This window comes from Hemitrygon akajei, chromosome 4 (assembly GCF_048418815.1).
Source record: "Hemitrygon akajei chromosome 4, sHemAka1.3, whole genome shotgun sequence".
NCBI lineage: Eukaryota > Metazoa > Chordata > Chondrichthyes > Myliobatiformes > Dasyatidae > Hemitrygon > Hemitrygon akajei.
The window spans coordinates 102,797,269-102,820,390 of NC_133127.1; the positions used below are offsets into that span (position 1 = coordinate 102,797,269).

Here is a 23,122-nt window from a genome sequence, read left to right on the forward strand (position 1 = left end):
ATAATGAAGAACTGCAATGATTCAAAAGTTACATTGTGTAACTACATTCCATTACAATACAACATAGTACTCTCTTAATAAGTTAAGATGTGGATTCAAAATTCCACGCAAATGTAATCTATTAAAATAAACAGAATTAAAGGGTACTAATTAAACACATGACCTGTAAGAGACAAACAGATTTTTAGATGGTCCATGAAATTCAAAAATATTCTTTCAATGCTGAAAACACTAATTTGACATGATTAAATTAAAGAAACTAGTTACGATACTAAACATCCCAAGCTGGTTTAAGCGCACATCTATTCATGTAATTGATAACTGACACAAAAGAGTGCTAGTCAACAGCAAATGCTGGAAATTAATGAAGAAGAAAATGCTGAAAATACAGAGTAGTTGAAGTAACACTTGCAGAAAGAGCAGCAGAATAAATGCATCAGGCTGATGACTACTACCCTGGCGACTTTCCCTCTTTGACCTCAAAATCAACTCTATTTCACTCTTTACTAGTTGCTTTACAGCCTAGTGCAGAAACACCAATGCCCATGAACAGAAAAGCCTACAGAAAGTAGTGGATACAGCCTGGTCCATCACAGGAAAAGCCTTCCCCACTACTGAGCACATCTACAAGAAAGCAGTATCCATCATCAAGGAGCCCCACCATCCAAGATCATGCTCTCTTCTCACTGCTGCCATCGGGTACAGAAGCCATAGGCCACAACAGCTATTACCCTTCAACCATCTGACTGCTGAACTTCAACACTGAACTGATTCCACAAACTTTGGACTCACTTTCAAGGACTCTACAACTCATGTTCTCAATATTATTTATTATTTATTTTTCTTTTTGTATTTGCATAGCTTGTTGTCCTTTCTCATTGGATGTTTGTCCATCTTAGTTTGTAATTGATTCTATTGTGTTTCGTTGCATCTACTGTGAAATGCTGTAAGAAAACGAAAATCAGGGTGATACCAGTATATGCACTTGGATAATAAATATACTTTGAACTTTGATTTCTTTTGGTCTTATGGTCTTCAAAAACACATCCAATTCATTTTATAGTGTATAGACAATAATCCAGCATTGGTACAGTTGGACTGATAGTAAAGAGAACAGCATGTCCTGGACAGCACTGAACAGTGCAGCAGCAAGGAGTAAAAAAAAAGACCAACCAGAGTTTAAACCCACATAGAAAGAGAACCTTATAATGATAATACAATTGTTGAATATTCTTACTATTCAATCTCAACCAGTCATTTTATACAATAGATGAAAATATGAAATGAAAAAATCCTCAGCAGTGGGCAACTTTCGGAGTCATGTTCCCAGTTACCCTTTCCTTTCAGTCATGTTGCTTTTTCTGTAAATTATATTTTAAATTGCCTCTATGATGCAAAATGTTCTAATTTGCACTTGAATTAATCGATACTAACTATGTTCCTTCAGGACCTCTTTCACTGAAGTATTCATACAAATCAAACTGCATTTCCACCTGAAAAACCAAAACCATTATTCCTAATTTTCCTGGTGAAATGCCACATCATAGATATGTGGATAGACAACATTAAAATGCTCAAAATTAAACCAGAAAGTTCAATTAAATTTTCTATTAGTAGATTTGAAATTGCTTTATTTACAGGTATTCCTAGATTTACAAATTTCAGTACAATGTCTTGGATTTTTCAGAGTACATATTTTCCATTTATGACATAACATCACTTTGTCTTGGTTGAGGTCTCTGTAACACACTTGTTTTTAAACTCATTACAAGTTATTTTGTACATTGTTCCAGATGATTTCAAAATACTTATGTGTCTTCTTTAATATGATGAAATTGAATTTCAATATAATTAATAGAAGTAGGAAAAGTGAATGTTTGGCAGACATGAGCCATACAATTTTTGGGAGTTTCAATGGAATAAACAATCCTCAACAATGTGGACAAAATAAAAGTTGACCTCTAAAATGTAACCTCTGAAAGTGCATAATGTATTACGATGGGGAGAGTTGTAATAGGAAAGAAACTAGGGTTAAGCATGTGGCTAGAAGATCATGTGCCCCTGAGTTTGATGATGATCTATGTGAAAGCGAGATCCTTATGGTACGATGTGAAAGAATGTAAAGCTGGGACTGAAAACACCAAAATGTAATGCTAGGGGTAGGTTCTTTGAAGTTTTCATAAAACATACAAGCCTGCCAAATGTTCACTTTGCAGGGAGGCAGCAACTGCACGAAGGATTTTTGCCAACAATCTTGCAAACTTGATCAAGGTCTAAATCCCAAACAACATCATCAGAACTGTCTTTCACCTTCCCCATTGCCACCTTGACAAGTAAAACCGGCATCAGTTAGGAGTGGGAATAGGTCATTTGAGCCTGCTTTGCCACTCAATCGAACTGTAAAGTCAATTCCATATTCTCATCTACTTTCTTAAATTTTCACTTATCTGTCTCTGGCTTAAATAAAGTTCTGCTTCCATCAGGCTTTCAGAAACAGAAATCCAAAAGGTTCTGAGAGAAAACATTTTGGTCTAATGTTTTAAATGGGCAACCAACTTTTAAATAGTGACCTCCAATTCTAACATTCTTTCTTGCGGGGACGCATCCTCTCTTCATCCACCCTTCAGGTGAGTATTCTGAAAGGGTACATTATGATTGTTTTTAATCTTAATTTAAATTTTTTAATTGTTAAAAATGATAATTTGTTATTCCAGATATTTATATGGATGTTTATTTAAGTGCTTACATTAATCTGAATGAAAATTTTGATACTGGTTAACACATCTGTTTAACAATTTTTACATGAGGTAAAACAGTATTCACGCACCAGTTAGATCATCCTGCTCCTGTTCTGCATTTTCTTCTGATGCAGATAAATGTGGATAGTTAAAATCTTCTTTAAATGTTTCCACATGATTTCCATTCATAAATAGATCAATCTGCAAAGCAAGTACATTTATCAGAGAAACAGGAGATTCTGCAGATGCCGGAAGTCTTGAGTAACACACACAGATCGGTGGAAGAACTTAGCAGGTCAGGCAGCATCGATGGAAATTAACAAACATTAATGTTTTGGGTAGAGACCCAGATGAGTGCCCAAAACAGCGTCTGTTTATTTCCTTCCATAGATGCTGCTTGACAGAGAACATCTGGCATTATAGCATAGTATAATGCTTCAGCCTACAATGCTATGCCAACCTTTTAACCTACTCTAAGATTAATCTAGCCCGTGGCTCCTACATAAGCTTTCATTTTTCTATCATCATTTAGGTTTCTTAAATGCTTCTAGTACACTAGTTCCATGCACCAACCATTCTCTGTATAAAGAATTTACCTCTGACATTACCACTGTACTTCTCTTCAAACAGTTAATGTTCTGGGTGGAGACCCTGATGAATGCCCAAAACAGTGACTGTTTACTTCCTTTCATTGATGCTGCCTGACATAGAACATCGGGCATTAGAGCATACTATAATGCTTCAGCCTACAATGTTATGCCAACCATTTAACCTACTCTAAAATTAAGTACAAATTTCAAAGTAATATATTATCAAAGGACACATACAGTGGTGTGCAAAAGTTTTTTTTAATTAATTTTTTATGCATTTCTACAAACCAACTACAAACAAAAAACCAACAAAGTGAAGATTAATACAGTGCAAAATAAGCATATTAATTATATAATTCATAACAATAAGGAAACAGCACCCAGAATAAAATCATATAAAGTTAGTATCCTTCCCACCCTCCCACTATGAAACTTCAGGCCAACCATTACAATATGTAAAAAAAAATTCATCAGAGCGTTCGACCCCACAAAACTGTAAATATAAAGAATAACAATACCTACTACCAAAACTACAATGTAATTCCCATCAAAAAAAACCCCATAAAACTTAGAGAGAAAAATGCTGAAAGTAAAAGATCAAAAAGAATAAACTTAATCTAAAGGGGAGCTGTGAAAGTATTCAAGAAAAGGTCCCCACACCTTTTGAAATTTTATGTCCGAATTGAGAAGTCAGTAATGAATTTTTTCAAGGTCTAAACAGGACATAATATCATGAAGCCATTGAGCATGAGTGGGTGGGGCAACATCTTTCCACCTAAGGAGAACTAAGCGTCTTGCCAAAAGAGAGGCGAAAGATAATGTTCGACGTTTAGTAAGACTCAAATACATGTCTGCCTCATCCAAGGTACCAAAAAGGGCAATCAGAGGATTAGGTTCCTTAAGCTTAATAAAGATTACCTTCAAAAATCTAAAAAAGGGGGTATGGCTTTGTCCAACTTCTGTTTATATTATTGGGCAGCCAATATTCACTGTCTTACTTTTTGGTGTTTTTTTTATAATCAGTCTGATTGTCCAAAATGGGTGGCAATGGAGTTGAACTCTACTAAGGAATCTCTATTTCTGCACTTCCTTGTCGCTTGCCTAGACTAATTGTTAATCCTCTTATTAGACATACTCTGAGAATATGGGCTCAGTTTAGAAAATTTATTGGCCTTCATGGTTTCTCTCTCTCTAGTTCTATCTTACATAATCATCTTTACCTACCTTCTATGCAAGACTCAGCATTTCATGATTGGTAATAGAAAGGGCATTAGGTGCTTTGAAGATCTTTTCACAGATAATCGTTTTGCAACTTTTCAACAACTGTCTGCAAAGTTTAATCTACCTAATACCCATTTCTTTAGATACCTTCAAAGTAGACATTTCATTAACCCTTTATTAAACAATTTTCCTGAGATGTCCGAGAAAAATGTTGTGGACCTGTTTCTTTGTATTAATCCATTGGGTAAAGGTTTAATATAGACCATAAGACAAAGGAGCAGAAGTCGGCCATTCGGCCCATTGAGTCTGCTCCGCCATTTCATCATGAACTGATCCAATCTCCCCTTTAGTCCCATTCCCCCGCCTTCTCACCATAACCTTTGATGCCCTGACTACTCAGATACCTATCAATCTCTGCTTTAAATACACCCAATGACTTGGCCTCCACTGCCACCCGTGGCAACAAAATCCATAGATTCACCACCCTCTGGCTAAAAAAATCTTTTTGCATCTCTGTTCTAAATGGGCACCCTGCAATCCTCATATAAAATATCTTTTATTCGTGATAAATTAATAACCTTGAGGTGTGCCCCCTTTGATAAAATTAGAACTGCTTGGGAGCATGATTTAAATATTTCTTTATCTGATGCGGTCTGGGATTCAATTAAGTTAGTTAACTCAACCTCTCTATGTGTTCTTCACTGTCTTTTACAGTTTAAGGTTCATATTTCTAAAATTAAATTGCCGCAGTTTTATCCTGACATTAGTCCTGTTTGTGACAAGTGTAAAGGTGGCGAACTTCTCTTATCCATATGTACTGGGCCTGTCCTAGTCTAGAGAAATTCTGGAGAGAAGTTTTTTTATCTTTATCCCATATTCTTAATTGCCACTTAGAACCTAATCCTCTGAGTGTAAAAGTCTTAAACACATGTAAAAAATTCTGTAAAGCAAAGATACTTTCAAAAATAATATATTTAAAAGTTCCTAAATATAAAAAAAATCACTATAAAGAACAATAAACAGTTAAAAAAAATCCATATTTGGTGTGACCACCTTTGCCTTCAAAACTGCATCAATTCTCTTTGGTACACATACACTGTTGTGCAGTTTTATAAGAAAAATCGGCTGGTAGGTTGTTCCAAGCGTCTTGGTGAACTTGCCACAGTCCTTCTGCAGACCTCGGTGGTCTTGCTTGCTTTTGTCTCTCCAGATTATCTCAGACAGCCTCAATGACACTAAGATCAGGGCTCTGTGGAGGTTATGTCACCCAAAACCATATATAAAAAAAGAGTCTTGGGTGCCTAAGACTTTTGCACAGCACAGTATATCACCATATACTACCCTGAGATCCATTTCCTTGCAGGCATTCACAGCAAGTATAAAGAAATACAATAGATTCAATATAAAACTGCACAAAATAAAATGGACAATGTACAAAAGACAATGCAAATACAAAAAGAAAAACAAGTTAATACTAATAAGCAATAAATATCAAGAACATGAGATGAAGAATAGGAACATAGGCTGAGGGAACAGTTCAGTGATGGTGTGAGTGAGGTTATTCCCTCTGGTTCAAGGGCCCAATGTTTCAGGAGAATAAATGTTTCTGAACCTGGTGGTGTGGGGCCTGAGGCTCCAGTACCTCTTTTCCAATGACAGCAGTGAGAAGCGAGTGTGGTCTAGATGGTGGGGGTCCTGCATGATGGATGCTGCTTTCCTGTGACAGCACTGCTTGTGCTCACTGGTGAGGAGGACTTTACCTGAGATGAACTGGGTTGTATCTACTACTTTTGATGGCATTTCTGTTCAAGGGCATCAGTGTTTTTATAAGAAGCCGTGATGCCACTCTCCACTGCACATCTATAGATATGCTTGTCAAATCTTTAGATGACATGCCATATCTTTGCAAACTTCAAAGAGTACAGGTGCTGCTGTGCCTTTTTTGTAATGCAGTTATGTACTGGACCCAGGACGGGTCCTCTAAATTCCGCCAGCACTATCATTTCAAAATGGCTGACCCTCTCCACTTCTGATCCTCAATGAGGACTTCCAGCTTCCTCCTTCTGGAGCTCTTTGGTTTTGTTGACATTGAGTGAGTGATTGTTGTTGTGGCACCACTTCAATCTCGCCTACATGGTGATTGTGCAGGAGATGTTGCTGCCAATCCAAACTGACTGGGGTCTGCAAGGAAGGAAATCCGGGATCCAGTTGCACCAGGAGGTACTGAGGGCTAGGTCATTGATTAGTTTTGAGAGATTCATAGTCCTGCATGCAGAACTATTGTAAATGAAGAGCATCCTGATGTATATATCTTCAATGTCCAGATGTTCCACAATTGAGTGAAAAGCCAATGAAATAGCATATGGTGTTGACCTGTTGTGATGGAAGACAATTGGAGCATATCCAAGTCGCTTCTCAGGCAGGAATTGATATGTTTAATCACCAACCTCTCAAAGTACTTTGTCCAGTAGTACTTACACCCATTGTGATGATAATCTTTGAGGCAGGTAACAACGTTCCTTTTGATACCTCATACTGCCTAAGCAAGAGGTCAAAGACATCAGTGAACACTCCATCCAGTTGATTATCACAGGTTTTTAGTACTTGGTCAGATACTCTGTCTGGGCTGGATGCTTTATAACCATATAACAATTACAGCACGGAAACAGGCCATCTCAGCCGTTCTAGTCAGTGCTGAACGCATACTCTCCCTAGTCCCACCTACCTGCACTCAGCCCATAACCCTCCATTCCTTTCCTGTCCATATACCTATCCAATTTTTTTAAAATGACAAAATCGAACCTGCCTCTACCACTTCTACTGGAAGCTCGTTCCACACAGCTACCAGCTACCACTCTCTGAGTAAAGAAGTTCCCATGAGTTCATTCTCCTGAAGGATGTTCTTGCATTGGGCTCTGAGACCGAAATCCATGTTTTGTTAGTCAAAGTGGCATAAAAGGCATTAAGTTAATCTGTAAGCAAAAATTTGTTGACACACATGTTGCATGGTTTTACTTTGTAGGAGGTGAAAGCATACAAGCCCTGCCACAGCTGTCAAGAATCCTTCTATGATTCTAGTTTCATCCGGAATTGCCACTTCTCATGTGAGATGGATTTCCAGAGGTCTTGGTCACCGGATCCAAATGCCATTGTCCTGGCCCTCACCAGATTGCGGAGCTCATGGTTCATTCAGGGCTTACGGTTGGGGAAGACTAAGTGATTTTGTGGAGACAAATTCAACCAGGACAGAATTTATAAAGTCTGTGACAACCGTGACATACTTGTTATGATCCTCTAATGAGTGGTTGAACAAGGCCTAGTCCACTGACTCGAGGCAATCCCATAACTGCTCATCTGACTCTCCAACCACCTCTTTGTTGTCCTTACTTCTGGAACTTTGCTCTTTAGCCTCTTCCTGTATACAGGCAGGAGAATAGCCAGATGATCAGATTTCCCAGGATGTAGTATAGGGATGTAAATTCTTGTATTAGACATTTCCACCCTTGGAAAAAGTCTCTGGCTATTCACTCATCTATTCCTACTATCATCAACTATACCTCTATCAAGTCACCTCTCATCCTTCTTCACTCCAGAGAAAAGCCCTAGTTCACTAAAAATATCTTCGGGAGATGTGCCTTTTAATTCAGGTAGCACCTGGTAAGTCTCCTCTGCACGTTCTCTGAAGTTTCCACATCCTTCCTAAAATGAAGCGACCAGACCCGAACACAATATTCCAAGTGTGGTTTTACCAGAGTTGTATAGTGCTGCAACTTTACCTTGCAGATCTAGAACGCAGTACCCCAATTCATGAAGGATAACACACCATATACCTTCTTAACACCCATATCAACTTGAAGGGCAATTTTGAGGGATCCATGGACGTGGACCCCAAGATTACTCTGTTCCTTCACACTGCCATTAATCTTGTATTCTGCCCTCAAATTCTACCTTCAACAATGAATCACTTCACAATTTTCTGGGATCAAATCAATCTGCCACTTCTCAACCCAGCTTCGCATCCTGAGCGTCATCTTATCATGTTGCAACCTACAACCTTTGCGTAATCTACAATCTTACTAACTTTATATTATTAAATAAATAAAACATACAATCATCTGGTATTACACCTGTGGCCAATGAGGATATAAAGATCATTGTCAGGGGCACAGCAATCTCTTCCTTCACTTCCTGTTAGTAACCTGAGGTCACCCCATTTTGCCCTGGGGATTTATCTATCCAAATACTTTTCAAAGGTTCCAGCACTTCCTCTTCCTTAGCATCAACATGCTCCAGCATATCAGCCCGTTTCGTGCTTCTTCACAAAGTTAAAGGCCCCTCTCATTGGTGAATATGGAAACACACATTACCCTCTCACCGGTGAATAATGAAACACACATTATGGACCTACCCTACCTTTTTGAGACCAGACACGTTACCACTTCTATCCCTGATTGGTCCTACTTTCATTCTAGTCATCCTCCTGCTCTTCACATACCTGTAGATATCCTTGGGGTTTTCATTAATCCTACTCTCCAAGACTTTCTCACACCACCTTCTACCTCTGTCCATTCTTCAGCTCCTTCCTAGCTACCCTGTAACTCTCTGGAGCCCTGTTTGACCCTTGCTTCCTAAATCTCCTTTCCTCTTTTTTTTCTTTTGACTAGATGTTCCACATCTCTTGTGAACCATAGTTTCTTTACCCTACCTCAGTGGGACAAACTTATCCAAACTCACAGCATGAACTCACTAAACTACTTTCACACTTTTATTGTGTGTCTGATCCCAATTTACACTTCCCAGTTCCTGACTAATGCCACTATAATTCCTCCTCCCACATTTAAATACTTTCCCATACAGGCTGCTCCTATCCCTCACCAAGGCACTGCTGAGTAAAATTGTGGGCATGAAGATAGACAAGTCCCCTGATCCTGATGGAATGCATCCCAGGGTACTGAAAGAAATGGCAAAAGTTATAGCAGAGGCTTTGGTGATAATGTACCATAATTCCCTGGATTTTAGGCAGGTCTGGGCAGATTGGAAGATGGCGAATGTCATGCAACTGTTCAAAAAAGGATGTAGGCAAAAGGCAGGTAACTATAGGCCAGTTAGTTTAACATCTGCAGTTGGGAAAATGCTTGAAGCTAACATTAAAGAAGAAATAGTGAGGCATCTGGAAAGAAATGGATCCATCAAACAGACGCAGCATGGATTGAGCAAAGGCAGATCCCGTTTGATAAACTTACCAGAGGTTTCTGAGGACATAACAAGCACAGTGGATAGAAGGGAACAGTTGGACGTTATTTACTTGGATTTCCAGAAGGCGTTCGATAAGGTGCTGCATAAAAGACTTATCCATAAGAGTTGGGAGTGACGTAAGAGATGCATAGAGTTGGGGGTGACGTATTAGCATGGACAGAGGATTGTTTAACTAATAGAAAGCAGTGAGTTGGGATACACAGGTGTTACTCTGGTTGGCAATCAGTGGTGAGCGGTGTGCCGCAGGGGTTGGTGCTGGGCCTGCAACTGTTCACGATATACATTAATGATCTGGAAGAGGAGACCAAGTATGTTTGCTAATGATACTAAATTGAGGGGAAAAGCAAATTATGCAGAAGATATGGATGTCTGGGTAGGTCTGTAGTCTAGTGTAGTTTTTTGTGTTGTTTTACGTAGTTCAGTGTAGTTTTTGTTTTATGTAGCACCATGGTCCTGAAAAACATTGTCTCGCTTTTACTGTATACTGTACCAGCAGTTATGGTTGAAATGACAATAACAAGTGACTTGACTTGAGAGTCTGCAGAGAGATATGGAGAGGTTAAGTGATTTAAGAGCAGGGAGGTTATGCTGCAACTGTACAGGGTACTGGTGGGGCTGCACTTGGAGTACTGCGTACAGTCTGGTCTCCTTACTTGAGGAAGGATATACTGTCTTTGGAGGCAGCTCACCAGGTTGATTCCAGAGATGAGGAGGTTAGTCTATGAAGAGAGATTGAGTCGTCTAGGACTGTACTTGCTGGAATTCAGAATGAGAAGATATCTTACTGAAATATACAAAATTATGAAAGGGATAGATAAGATAGAGGCAGGAATGTTGTTTCATTCTAGAACCAGGGGACATAGCCTCAAGATTTGGGGGAGTAGGTTTAGGACGGAGAGGAGGAGGAACAATTCTCTTTCCAATGAAGCAGGGGAGGCTACCTCAGTAAATTATTTAAGACAAGGTTGGATAGATTTTTGTACAGTAGGGAGATTAAGGGTTATGGGGAAAAGGCAGGTAGGTAGAGATGCCATGATTTTAATTGAATGATGGAGCAGGCTTGACAGGCCAGGTGGCCTACACCTATCTCTTATGTTCTGGACTATAATAAAGTTCATGGAGTTGTACTCACTGTTTCTGAAATGCTCTGACACCTGACCTGGTTCACTGCCTAGCACCAAATCCAAAATTACAAATGCCACTCCCCTCACCTCTTTTACCTCATTCCCTGCTCTTTTTGAAATATCTAAACCCTGGAATTCCTGCCATTCCTGCTCTTGTGACAGCCAAGTCTCTGTAACAGCCACAACATTGTAGTTCCATATACTGACTCATGCTCTTAAGCAAGCTCATTACTCTTGTTCCTGGTTCTTCTTGTTTAAAATAAATATGCTACAACCCAAACAAGAGAAACATGCAGATGCTGAAAATTAAAGTCAAAGAACCAGTGACTGAAAGTGTGGATCCGGCAGAGGATAAAGCAGCTGACAGACGGCAGACAGAGAATGCCAGAGCTGTGGAAGTGACTGGGATAGGGTAGGGACCCCAGGTTCCTCCTCATGGCGGAAAGCGTGGTGTGTAGAATGTGGTGGAAGCAGTCAATTGAATGTGAGTACCTGGGACACTCAGAGCATCCGAATTGAGAGGCTTGAAAAGAGATTTTCAACCTATTCCATTGATGCCATTTTGCCCTTTTGCCTGTCTCCTTCCTCACACGCTGCATTTACCTGTACATTAGCAGCAGCATCCTCTGACCTATCATTCTGATTCTCATCCCCTACTAAACCCTCCCGAACAGCTCTAGCAAATCTGCCTGCAAGGATATTGTCAAGTTCATGTGTATCTCATCCTTTTTGTACAGGTCATACCTGATAGAAAAATCTGAAAACCAGTCCCCTGCACCAAGTCCTCAGCCATGCACTCATCTGCAAATCATCCCATCTTATCCTCACTGGCACGTAAAACAGACATCAATCTAGGGATTATGACCCTTGAGGTCTGGACGATTGAGGGTCATATACTGAAGGCACGAAAGTCTTTGAGCAGTGCCAACAAGAAGCTCTTCCTAAAGGCAATATAGGTTTCAAGGTAGCAGGGCCATGGATACCATCTACCCAGTTACAAGCCTGTGATTGTCTTTTAAATCTGCTTCTAAACTAATGTTAAATAATTTGATTTGAATGAGGTAACCAAATATATTATTTTGCAGACAGTTTATATTCTCTTGCTATGAATATTACTCTTATTGTTTATTATACCTACAAGCTTAATGTTGGCTACTGTCTAGTACGATCCTTTAAAGATAATGTTTTATCTCAACTACCACTCATCGTTTTCCTTGAGGAACTTGAATTTTAACTGTTGAAAATTACTTTAAAAGAATATACATAACGTTTGCTAGTTGGGGTATGACGATGGGGTAGCAAGTTTTTCTTAAATCTTTAAAACACTCACTGTACCTTGTATCCTTGTACCTCAAGAGGTTAAATACTTAGAGTTTGTTGAAAGATTTGCAACCATGTATAACCATGAGAAACATCCAGTGAAGATTAGTTCACCTTGGGGGAACTGCTGGTTTTATGGCTCAGGCCTATCTCAAGTGTGATACTTTATTAAGCAACACTGCAACTACAATGTGCTCTGTTGGGTTTATCAGAATCTGTTAATGTCAATACTATACCGTAACATTCTGCTTTGGGTGCAAAAAGAAGAATGGCTTTAGAACAGCAGACCTAGAAACAAAATAAAGGATAATTTAGAATTGGTTTCCACCAAATTATTGAAGTAGTTTATGGAACTGCTCATCTTTGTTCAAACTCTATAGCATAGTAGCAGCAACAGCTAAAGCTTCAACAGAGTCACAAAGGCTAGCACTCCAATCACTGCTCTGGACTGAGTCAGCTGGTTTGCAACTGGCGAATGATAACTGGTCTCAACACCCTTCAGACATGCAAGTTGGCCAAGATCCTGATACTGCTCACTATTCTCAAAACTTACATCATGACTGAAATCAGCTGAGGCATACCTTATGGGCCAATAACTTTCTATCAAAGACTGTGCATGATCTTAGGCTAAGGTACCAAAGTCCATGCTATATTCTGGGCAGACAGAGCTTGTCAGGTGTGGTCAGCGGCTCATCCAGGAGAAGGAAAGCTCTGATCTTAAACTACCGCTGCCTTGCAGCTATATACACTCATGGGGAAAGCTTCGGGTGTAAATCTCAAAGGAAAAATCAGGAGATGGAGTCCCTAAGGCAGTCCTATATTGAGTTCAATGCTGACTGGAAACTCCTGTGATGCTTCTGGCACCAAACCGTATCGGTCTCTGCTGTTCCTTTGGGTTCATCAGGTGCATGAAGAGGGGGAGCTCGCTACATGGGCAACAGCTTGCTCTCCATCCCGTACGGCCCAGGCTCGTGTATCTTGACAGCTAGGACGCAAAATCCTCGGTCAATTCTGACCAACGGAGGCCAACACAAACCCTTTGGGATTATATCACAAAAATTTTAATAAATGCTTTGGAAGAATAGGCGGTGAAAAAAAGATGAAACATATAAAATCTATCCAATTTGCAGAGGTTGAAAGTGGTAACTGAACTGAAGGGAGTAAAATTATGAGGCTATGAGGAACATCTGTACATGATATCATGGATTAACATAACTTGCTAGAACTGTTCTCTTCTTTGTTTATCACCCCAACTCCAATTGCATTACAGTCCTGAAACAAACTCTACAAGAATGGCAGATCATTGAAATACTCTATGATAAAAATATAAGAACATTTTTACCCAAATAAAGTAAGTAAAAATGTAACAGAACTCGGAAAATAATAATGACTATTACTTAGCAGTCGAGAAAAACAAACTGTAAAGGAAGTACTGTACATTAAGTATTCTACACATTAGGGTTGGAATATAATAGACAAAAACTTTTAGAGTTCAGATTTCTTTTTGTATATTTGTGATACAAGTCTCATGCCTGAATTCCTTATTTTTGTGCATACTCACACCTTGGGTCTTCCACCAACAATTCCAGTTAGACCTGGTGCTGTTCAAAACAAAAGAATATTTTGTATAGAATCAGTAATATCAGTCATCTCTCCTTTGTTTCCCATAGCAGGCTTACATATATCACATTGGTCCCTGGGATTTATCTTCCTTTAAACCCACATATATTTTCTGCTTTTCAATGGTAAATTGTTTTAAAATTCCACCTTCCTTACCCTGAATACTCCAGCTATGATTTCCTGCTGCATAATGAATATTATAAGTTTATTTACGATCTCCTCTGAATAAAATATAGGTTGTTACTTTGGTCCCCAGTGAGCTCTATTCATTCCCAGGTTATGTTCTTGCCCTTAATCTAGTTGTATAGCACTTGGAGAATTTTGTTCAGTTTGTCTGCCAATTTTTATTTTGTGCTCTCTCTTTGCCCCTGTAATTATTTTTTGAAGTAACATTGCTTGGCCTCACCTTGTCTTTAGTTTTCTAAACCTGCCATAAAGTATCTCTTCAAGCAACACACACACGAAACGCTGGAGGAACTCGGATGCTGCCTATCCTGTCAGGAAAAGAGTAAACAGCAAGTTTCGGGCAGAGACCCTTTATCAGGATGGGGAAAGAGAATGAGTAGTTAGAGCAAAAGGTGGGAGGGGTGGGGGGAAGAATGAAAGCAAGGGAAGGGAAGAGGAGCACCAGAGGGAAATGGGAACGGGAATGGTGAGGGGGCAATCACTGGAAGTTTGAGAAATCGGTGCCTGGCCTGCTCATACCTCCAGCATCTTATGTGATTCCCATTTCCCTCTCCCACCTCATCTCCTATCCCACCCATCACCTCCCTCAGGAGCTCCTCTCCCTTCCCTTTCTTCCATGGTCTTCTACCCTCTCCTATCAGATTCCCCTTTCTCCAGCCCTTTAACTCTTTTACGTATCAGCTTCCCAGCTCTTTACTTCACCCTTCCCTCTCACGATATTACCTATCACCTTGTACTTCTTCCACCCCTCCCTCCACCTCCTCATCTTTTTCTCCCCAGTCCTGATGAAGGGTCTCCACCTGAATTGTCGACTGTACTTTTTCCCACAGATGCTGCCTGGCTTGCTGAGTTCCTCCAGCATTTTGTGTGGTTTGCTTGGATTTCGAACATCTGCAGAATTTCTTGTGTACGTCATCTCTATTTTCTTTAACCAACCCTCAACATCCTCTGATCATTGGCCTTATCGTCCACCATTGGGGAATATACTGGCCCTGAACTCTTACTTAATCTTTCTTTGTTTTTCACTTGCCACCCATAATACCCTGCAAGTATTTGCTTCCAATCTAATTTTGCTTGTCCTTGTCTTATTAAATAGACAGAGGCACTTCACCTAAAGTCAAGCTCTTAATTTCTAGTCCTTCCTTTTCCTTCTTCAGAACAAAGCTTGCAGACGGATGATCACTATTTTCAGAAAGCTCCCCTGCACTTGCTGGACTGCATCCTGCATTAGAACTGCCTCCTCCCTAGTAGGACCATTTACACACCAACTCAGAAAGCTCTCCTGGACAAATTTTAAAAATTCCATTTCTTTTAAGCTTTCGCATGAAAAGCAAACTACTTGGAAATCTGAAAGAACTGAAGATAAATAAGTCACTCTGACCAGATGGAAGAGGGTTTTGCAAGAGGTAGTTGAAGAAGTTGTGGAGGCAATAGTCATGATTTTGAAGCGTGTCATTAGGTTCTGGAATAGTTGGAGGACTGGAAAATTACAAATGTCACTCCACTCTTTAAGAAGGGAGGGAGGTAAAAGACAGAAAATTTAAGGACAGTTAGCCCAACTTCTGTTGTTTGTAAGATGTTGGAGTGCATTATAAAGAAGGAGGTTTCGGGGTACTTGGAGGCACAAGATTAAACAGGTGGTCAGCATGATTTTCTTAAGGGAAAATCCTGCCTGACAAACCTGTTGGGAATTCTTTGAGGAAACAACAGGCAGGATAGATGAAAGGATCCGGGGGAGACTCACAAGGATGATCCCAGAAGTTAAAGAGTTAAAGTATGAGGAGTGCTTGATGGCGCTGGGCCTGTACTCACTAGAGTTTAGAAGGATTAAAAGGGATCTCAATGAAACCTATCGAATATTGAAAGGCCTGATAGAGTGGGAGAGGAGAGGATTTTTCCAATAGTGGGGAAGTCTAGGATCAGAGGGTGCTGCCTCAGGATACAAGGAAGTCCCTTTAGCACTGAGGCAAGGAGGGATTTTGTTAGCCAGAGGGTGGGAGGGTGCTGAATCTGTGTAATTCACTGCCAGACAGCTGTGGAGGGCATGTCATTGGGTACAGTTAAAATGGAAATCAATTAGTCATTGATTAGTAAGGGCTACTAAGGTTATGGGGAGAAGGCAAGAGAATGGGGTTGAGAGGGATAACAAAGCAGCCATGTTGGAATGGCGGAGCAGACTCGATGGGCTGTATGTTTTAATTCTGCTCCTATGTTTTATGGTCTGAACTCAATGAATATTATGAAAGTAGAAAACCCGTTATACTATTAAAATCAATGTTTATTGTTTTATGCACAAATATATGTTCACATAGGTGCAATGAGAAACTTCCTTGAGGTCATGGGGTTGTGATGATGCTACATTATTCTGTTAACACTTCCCTGCAATTTCTCTCCCTTATCTGTTGCTATTTGTAGGTCTATAATACATCTCTAGCAAAGTGATCACTCTTCTTGTTTGGAGACCCCTCCCCCAAATAACCTCACTTTGAAGAACCATTTTCAATATTTTCCTTCCTCAATGCAGCAATAAACCATGATTTATACTGCAATACAACCTCCTCTTAACATAGAAACATAGAAAAGCTACAGCACATACAGGCCTTTTGGCCCACAAGGTTGTGCCGAATATGTCCCTACCTTAGAAATTACTAGGCTTATCCATAGCCCTCTATTTTTCTAAGCTCCAAAAGTCTCTTAAAAGACCCTATCGTATCCGCCTCCACCAGTGTTGCCGGCTGTCCATTCCACGCACTCATCACTCTCTGAGTAAAAAACTTACCCTTGACATCTGAGTCTGACCCTGTGGTGCAGAAGGATGGGACGGAGAAGAGGAGAGCTGTCGTCATTGGAGACTCTATAGTCAGGGGAGCAGACAGGAGATTTTGTGGACGTGAGAAGGAAACCCACATGGTTTGTTGCCTCCCGGGTGCCAGGGTCCGGGATGTCTCTGACCGGGTGCATGACATTCTGGTACGAGAGGGAAAGCAACCAGAAGTCGTGATACATGTTGGGACCAACGACATAAGCAGGAAGAGGGATGAGGTCCTGAAGTGTGAGTTTCGGGAACTAGGCAGAAGGCTGAAGAACAGGACCTCAAGGGTGGCATTCTCAGGATTGCTGCCAGCACTACGTGATAGTGATGGTAAGAATTGGAGGAGATGGCAGTTGAATGCGTGGCTGAGGAGTTGGTGCAGGGTTTTAGATTTTTGGACCATTGGGATCTCTTCTGGGGAAGGTGGGACCTGTACAGATTGGATGGGTTGTACCTGAACTCGAGGGGGAGCAATATCCTTGCTGGTAGGTTTGCTAGCATGGTTCAGGAGGGTTTAAACTAATTTGCAAGGGGGATGGGACCCGTAGCGATAGAGCAGTGAAAGAAGTGCATGGAGTAAAGCCAGATCTAACAAATAGAGAGGCTTTGAGGAAAGAGGAGCAGAATAAAGGGTGTAAAGGTAGTAAGGTAGAAGGGCTAAAGTGTGTGTACTTCAATGCAAGAAGCATCAGGAACAAAGGTGATGAACTGAGAGCTTGGATACATACATGGAATTATGATGTAGTGGCCATTATGGAGACTTGGCTGGCACCAGGGCAGGAATGGATTCTCAATATTCCTGGATTTCAGTGCTTTAAAAGGGATAGAGAGGGGGGGGAAAGGGGAGGAGGGGTGGCATTACTGGTCAGGGATACTATTACAGCTGCAGAAAGGGTGGGTAATGTAGCAGGATCCTCTTTTGAGTCAGTATGGGTGGAAGTCAGGAACAGGAAGGGAGCAGTTACTCTACTGTAGGTATTCTATAGGCCCCCTGGTAGCAGCAGAGATATCGAGGAGCAGATTGGGAAGCAGATTTTGGAAGGTGCAAAAATAACAGGGTTGTTATCATGGGTGACTTTAACTTCCCTAATATTGATTGGCACTTGATTAGTTCCAAGGGTTTTGATGGGTCAGAGTTTGTTAAGTGTGTCCAGGATGGATTCCTGTCACAGTATGTTGACAGGCCGACTAGGGGGAATGCCATACTAGATCTAGTATTAGGTAACGAACTGGGTCAGGTCACAGATCTGTCAGTGAGTGAGCATCTGGGGGACAGTGATCACTGCTCCATGACCTTTAGCATAATCATGGAAAAGGATAGAATCAGAGAGGACAGGAAAATTTTTAATTGGGGAAGGGCAAATTATGAGGCTATAAGGTTAGAAGTTGTGGGTGTGAATTGGGATGATGTTTTTGCAGGGAAATGTACTATGGACATGTGGTCAATGTTTAGGGATATCTTGCAGGATGTTAGGGATAAATTTGACCCAGTGAGGAAGATAAAGAATGGTAGGGTGAAGGAACCATGGCTGACAAGTGAACTGGAAAATCTAGTCAGGTGGAAGAAGGCAGCATACACGAGGTTTAGAAAGCAAGGATCAGATGGGTCTATTGAGGAATATAGGGTAGCAAGAAAGGAGCTTAAGAAGGGGCTGAGAAGAGCAAGAAGGGGGCATGAGAAGGCCTTGGCGAGTAGGGTAAAGGAAAACCCCAAGGCATTCTTCAATTATGTGAAGAACAAAAGGATGACAGGAGTGAAGGTAGGACCGATTAGAGATAAAAGTGGGAAGATGTGCCTGGAGGCTGTGGAAGTAAGCGAGGTCCTCAATGAATACTTCTCTTTGGTATTTACCACTGAGAGGGAACTTGATGACGGTGAGGACAATATGAGTGAGGTTGATGTTCTGGAGCATGTTAATGTTAAGGGAGAGGAGGTGTTGGAGTTGTTAAAATACATTAGGACAGACAAGTCCCCGGGGCCTGACGGAATATTCCCCAGGCTGGTCCATGAGGCAAGCGAAGCGATTGCTGAGCCTCTGGCTAGGATCTTTATGTCCTCGTTGTCCACAGGAATGGCACCGGAAGATTGGAGGGAGGTGAATGTTGTCCCCTTGTTCAAAAAAGGTAGTAGGGATAGTCCAGGTAATTATAGACCAGTGAGCCTGGAAAGCTGTTGGAAAAGATTCTTACAGATAGGATCTATGGGCATTTAGAGAATCATGGTCTGATCAGGGACAGTCAACATGGCTTTGTGAAGGGCAGATCGTGCCTAACAAGCCTGATAGAGTTCTTTGAGGAGGTGACCAGGCATATAGATGAGGGTAGTGCAGTGGATGTAATCTACATGGATTTTAGTAAGGCATTTGACAAGGTTCCACATGGTAGGCTTATTCAGAAAGTCAGAAGGCATGGGAACCAGGGAAATTTGGCCAGGTGGATTCAGAATTGACTTGCCTGCAGAAGGCAGTAGGTCGTGGTGGAGGGAGTACATTCAGATTGGAGGGTTGTGACTAGTGGTGTCCCACAAGGATCTGTTCTGGGACCTCTACTTTTTGTGATTTTTATTAACGACCTGGATGTGGGGGTAGAAGGGTGGGTTGGCAAGTTTGCAGATGACACAAAGGTTGGTGGTGTTGTAGATAGTGTAGAGGATTGTCGAAGATTGCAGAGACATTGATAGGATGCAGAAGTGGGCTGAGAAGTGGCAGATGGAGTTCAACCCGGAGAAGTGTGAGGTGGTACACTTTGGAAGGACAAACTCCAAGGCAGAGTACAAAGTAAATGGCAGGATACTTGGTAGTGTGGAGGAGCAGAGGGATCTGGGGGTACATGTCCACTGATCTCTGAAAGTTGCCTCACAGGTAGATAGGGTACTTAAGAAAGCTTATGGGGTGTTAGCTTTCATAAGTCGAGGGATAGAGTTTAAGAGTTGCAATGTAATGATGCAGCTGTATAAAACTCTAGTTAGGTCACACTTGGAGTACTGTATCCAGTTCTGGTTGCCTCAGTATAGGAAGGATGTGGAAGCATTGGAAAGAGTACAGAGGAGATTTATCAGGATGCTGCCTGGTTTAGAGAGTATGGATTATGATCAGAGATTAAGGGAGCTAGGGCTTTACTCTCTGGAGAGAAGGAGGATGAGAAGAGACATGATAGAGGTATACAAGATATTAAGAGGAATAGACAGAGTGGACAGCCAGCACCTCTTCCCCAGGGCACCACTGCTCAGTACAAGAGGACATGGCTTTAAAGTAAGGGGAGAGAAGTTCAAGGGGGATATTAGAGGAAGGTTTTTCACTCAGAGTGGTTGGTGCGTGGAATGCACTGCCTGAGTCAGTGGTGGAGGCAGATACACTAGTGAAGTTTAAGAGACTACTAGACAGGTATATGGAGGAATTTAAGGTGGGGGGTTATATGGGAGGCAGGGTTTGAGGGTCAGTACAACATTATGGGCTGAAGCGCCTGTACTGTGCTGTACTATTCTATCTCCTCTGTACCTACTGCCCAGCACCTTAAACCTGTGTCCTCTTGTGGCAATCATTTCGGCCCTGGGAAAAAGCCTCTGACTAACCATACGATCAATGTCTCTCATCATCTTATACACCTCTATTAGGTCACCTCTCATCCTCCATCGCTCCAATGAGAAAAGGCTGAGTTCACTCAACCTATTCTCATAAGGCATGCTGCCCAATCCAGGCACCATCCTTGTAAATCTCCTCTGCACCCTTTCTATGGCTTCCACATCCTTCCTGTAGTGAGGCGACCAGAACTGAGCACAGTACTCCAAGTGGGGTCTGACCAGGATCCTACATAGCTGCAACATTATCTCCTAAATTCAAATCCACGATTGAAGAAGGCCAATACAGTATATGCCTTCTTAACCACACAGTCAACCTGTGCAGCTGCTTTGAGTGTCCTATGGACTCAGACCCCAAGATCCCTCTGATCCTCCACACTGCCAAGAGTCTTATCATTAATACTATATTCTGCCATCATAGTTGACCTACCAAAATGAACCACTTCACAATTATCTGGGTTGAACTCCATCTGCCACTTTTCAGCCCAGTTTTGCATCCTATCAATATCCCGCTGTAACCTCTGACAGCCCCTCCACACTATTCACAACACTCAACGTTTGTGTCATCAGCAAACTTACTAGCCCATCCCTCCACTTCCTCATCCAGGTAATTTATAAAAATCATGAAGAGTAAGGGTCCCAGAACAGATCCCTGAGGAATTCCACTGGTGACTAACCTCCATGCAGAATATGACCCAATTACAACCAATCTTTGCCTTCTGTGGGCAAGCCAGTTGTGGATCCACAAATCAATGTCCCCTTGGATCCTATGCCTCCTTACTTTCTCAATAAGCCTTACATGGTGTACCTTATCAAATGCCTTACTGAAATCCATTTATACTACATCTACTATGCTCTTCTATACTTTTCTCATCTTATTAATAGATTTTATATCCTGGAATGTGGGGTTGCCAGTCATTCCCATCTTTTAATCATGTCTTCATCAAAGCAACACCATTTAATTCCTAAATGTTAATTACCACCCTCAGTCATAAGCCATACTTGTCAGACTCTTCAGATTAAAATAGATGCAGTCCAGCCTGGCACTCCTCCAAGGTGCCTGAAAACTTTTCAGACACTCATTCTTCACACATTGTGGTGACTAGAACAGCACCCATTACTTTAAGTATTTTTACAACTGTAACATGACACCCGAACTCCTACACTCGATGTCTCAGCCAATGAAGGCAAGTACTGTATTTGCCTTCTGCACTATGTGTTTACCTGGCTCATCAGTTTTAGTGAACTGTGTACACGTACTCAAGCCTTCAATTCCCAAGGGTTGTGCCATTCACCATGCATCTTCTCAAAGCGCATCAGTTCCATCTTCCATTTCTCACCCACTTTTCTAGTTGATCTCTATCCTATTGCAATATCAAAACACCATTCTTCACCATCAACTATTCCACTATCATCTGCAAACTTATCATTGTACAAATATTCTCATTAATATATGACAATCAACATAAGTCCAAGCACACCACTGATCACAGGTCTCCAATCTGACAAACTAACCCCCACCAAACCTATTTTGTATCCATTTGGCTAACTCACTCAACAACCCATATATTCTAACATCCTGTAGAACCATAGAACACTACAGCACAGTACACGCTCTTCAACCCTCCATGTTGTGCCGACCCATATAATCCTTAAAAAAGTACTAAACCCACACTACCCCATAACCTTCAATTTTTCTTTCATCCATGTGCCTGACCAAGAGGCTCTTAAATACCCCTAATGTTTTACCCTCCACCACCATCCCTGGCAAGTCATTCCAGGCACTCACAACCCTCTGTGTAAAAAACTTACCCCTGATGTCTCCCCTAAACTTCCCTCCCTTAACTTCCTCGAACCAAGTTTCAGTAACGGCCACAACATCGTAGGACCCTGGCACCTGGGAGGCAAATTACCATCCGAGTTTCTTTCCTGTGTCCACAGATTCGCCTGTCTGAACCCTTGACTATAGAGTCCCCTATCACTACTGCCTTCCTCTTCCTTTCCCTACCCTTCTGAGCCACAGGGCCAGACTCTGTGCCGGAGGCACGGCCACTGTCGCTTGCCCCAGGTAGGCTGTCCCCCTCAACATATTCAAACAGGAGTACTTATTGTCAAGGGGTACAGCCACAGGAGTACTCTCTAGTACCTGACTCTTCCCCTTCCCTCTCCTGACTGTGACCGACTTCTCTGTCTCCCGTGGCCCCGGAGTGACCATCTGTCTGTAACTCCTCTCTATCACCTCCTCACTCTCCCTGATCAGACGAAGGTCATCGAGCTTCAGTTCCCTAACACGGTCCCTTAGGAGTTGCATCTTGATGCACCGGGTGCAGATGTGGCCGTCCGGGATGCCGGGAGACTCCAGGACCTCTCACATCTGAGACCGACCACAGAAAACTGGCCAATTTATTACTTAATCTTAAATGCCAAGCGACTGCTCTTTCTGGACCATCCTCCAATATGGGACTTTTTCCAAAGACCTTGCTAAAGTTCATGTAGACCATGCCCATTGTCTTTCCTTTATCAACTTTCCTGGTAACCTCAAAAAACTCAATTAGACTGTTTAATAACAAACTACCACACACAAAACCATGATCCCTAATCAGACTCCGTCTATCCAAATACTCATATACCATTCTTTAGAATACCTTCCAATAATTTACCCACTATTGAATCCAGGT

The 23,122-nt window shown here is 41.5% G+C and overlaps 1 protein-coding gene across 4 annotated transcripts in view; it reads right to left on the bottom strand.

Annotated features, from left to right (window-relative positions):
- lratb.1 (lecithin retinol acyltransferase b, tandem duplicate 1) overlaps positions 1-23,122 on the bottom strand; it is a 234,407-nt gene that overhangs the window by 16,857 nt on the left and 194,428 nt on the right. For all 4 annotated transcript variants that reach the window (XR_012098671.1, XM_073043138.1, XM_073043137.1 and 1 more), the window contains 3 exons: positions 13,811-13,850; positions 12,486-12,537; positions 2,828-2,939 (listed from right to left, as the gene is read on the bottom strand). Coding sequence is in view for 3 of the 4 variants with exons in the window: in XM_073043138.1 (XP_072899239.1) it covers positions 2,828-2,939; positions 12,486-12,537; positions 13,811-13,850 (204 nt within the window). In the remaining variant the exon portion in view is untranslated. The remainder of the gene's footprint in view (positions 1-2,827; positions 2,940-12,485; positions 12,538-13,810; positions 13,851-23,122) is intronic.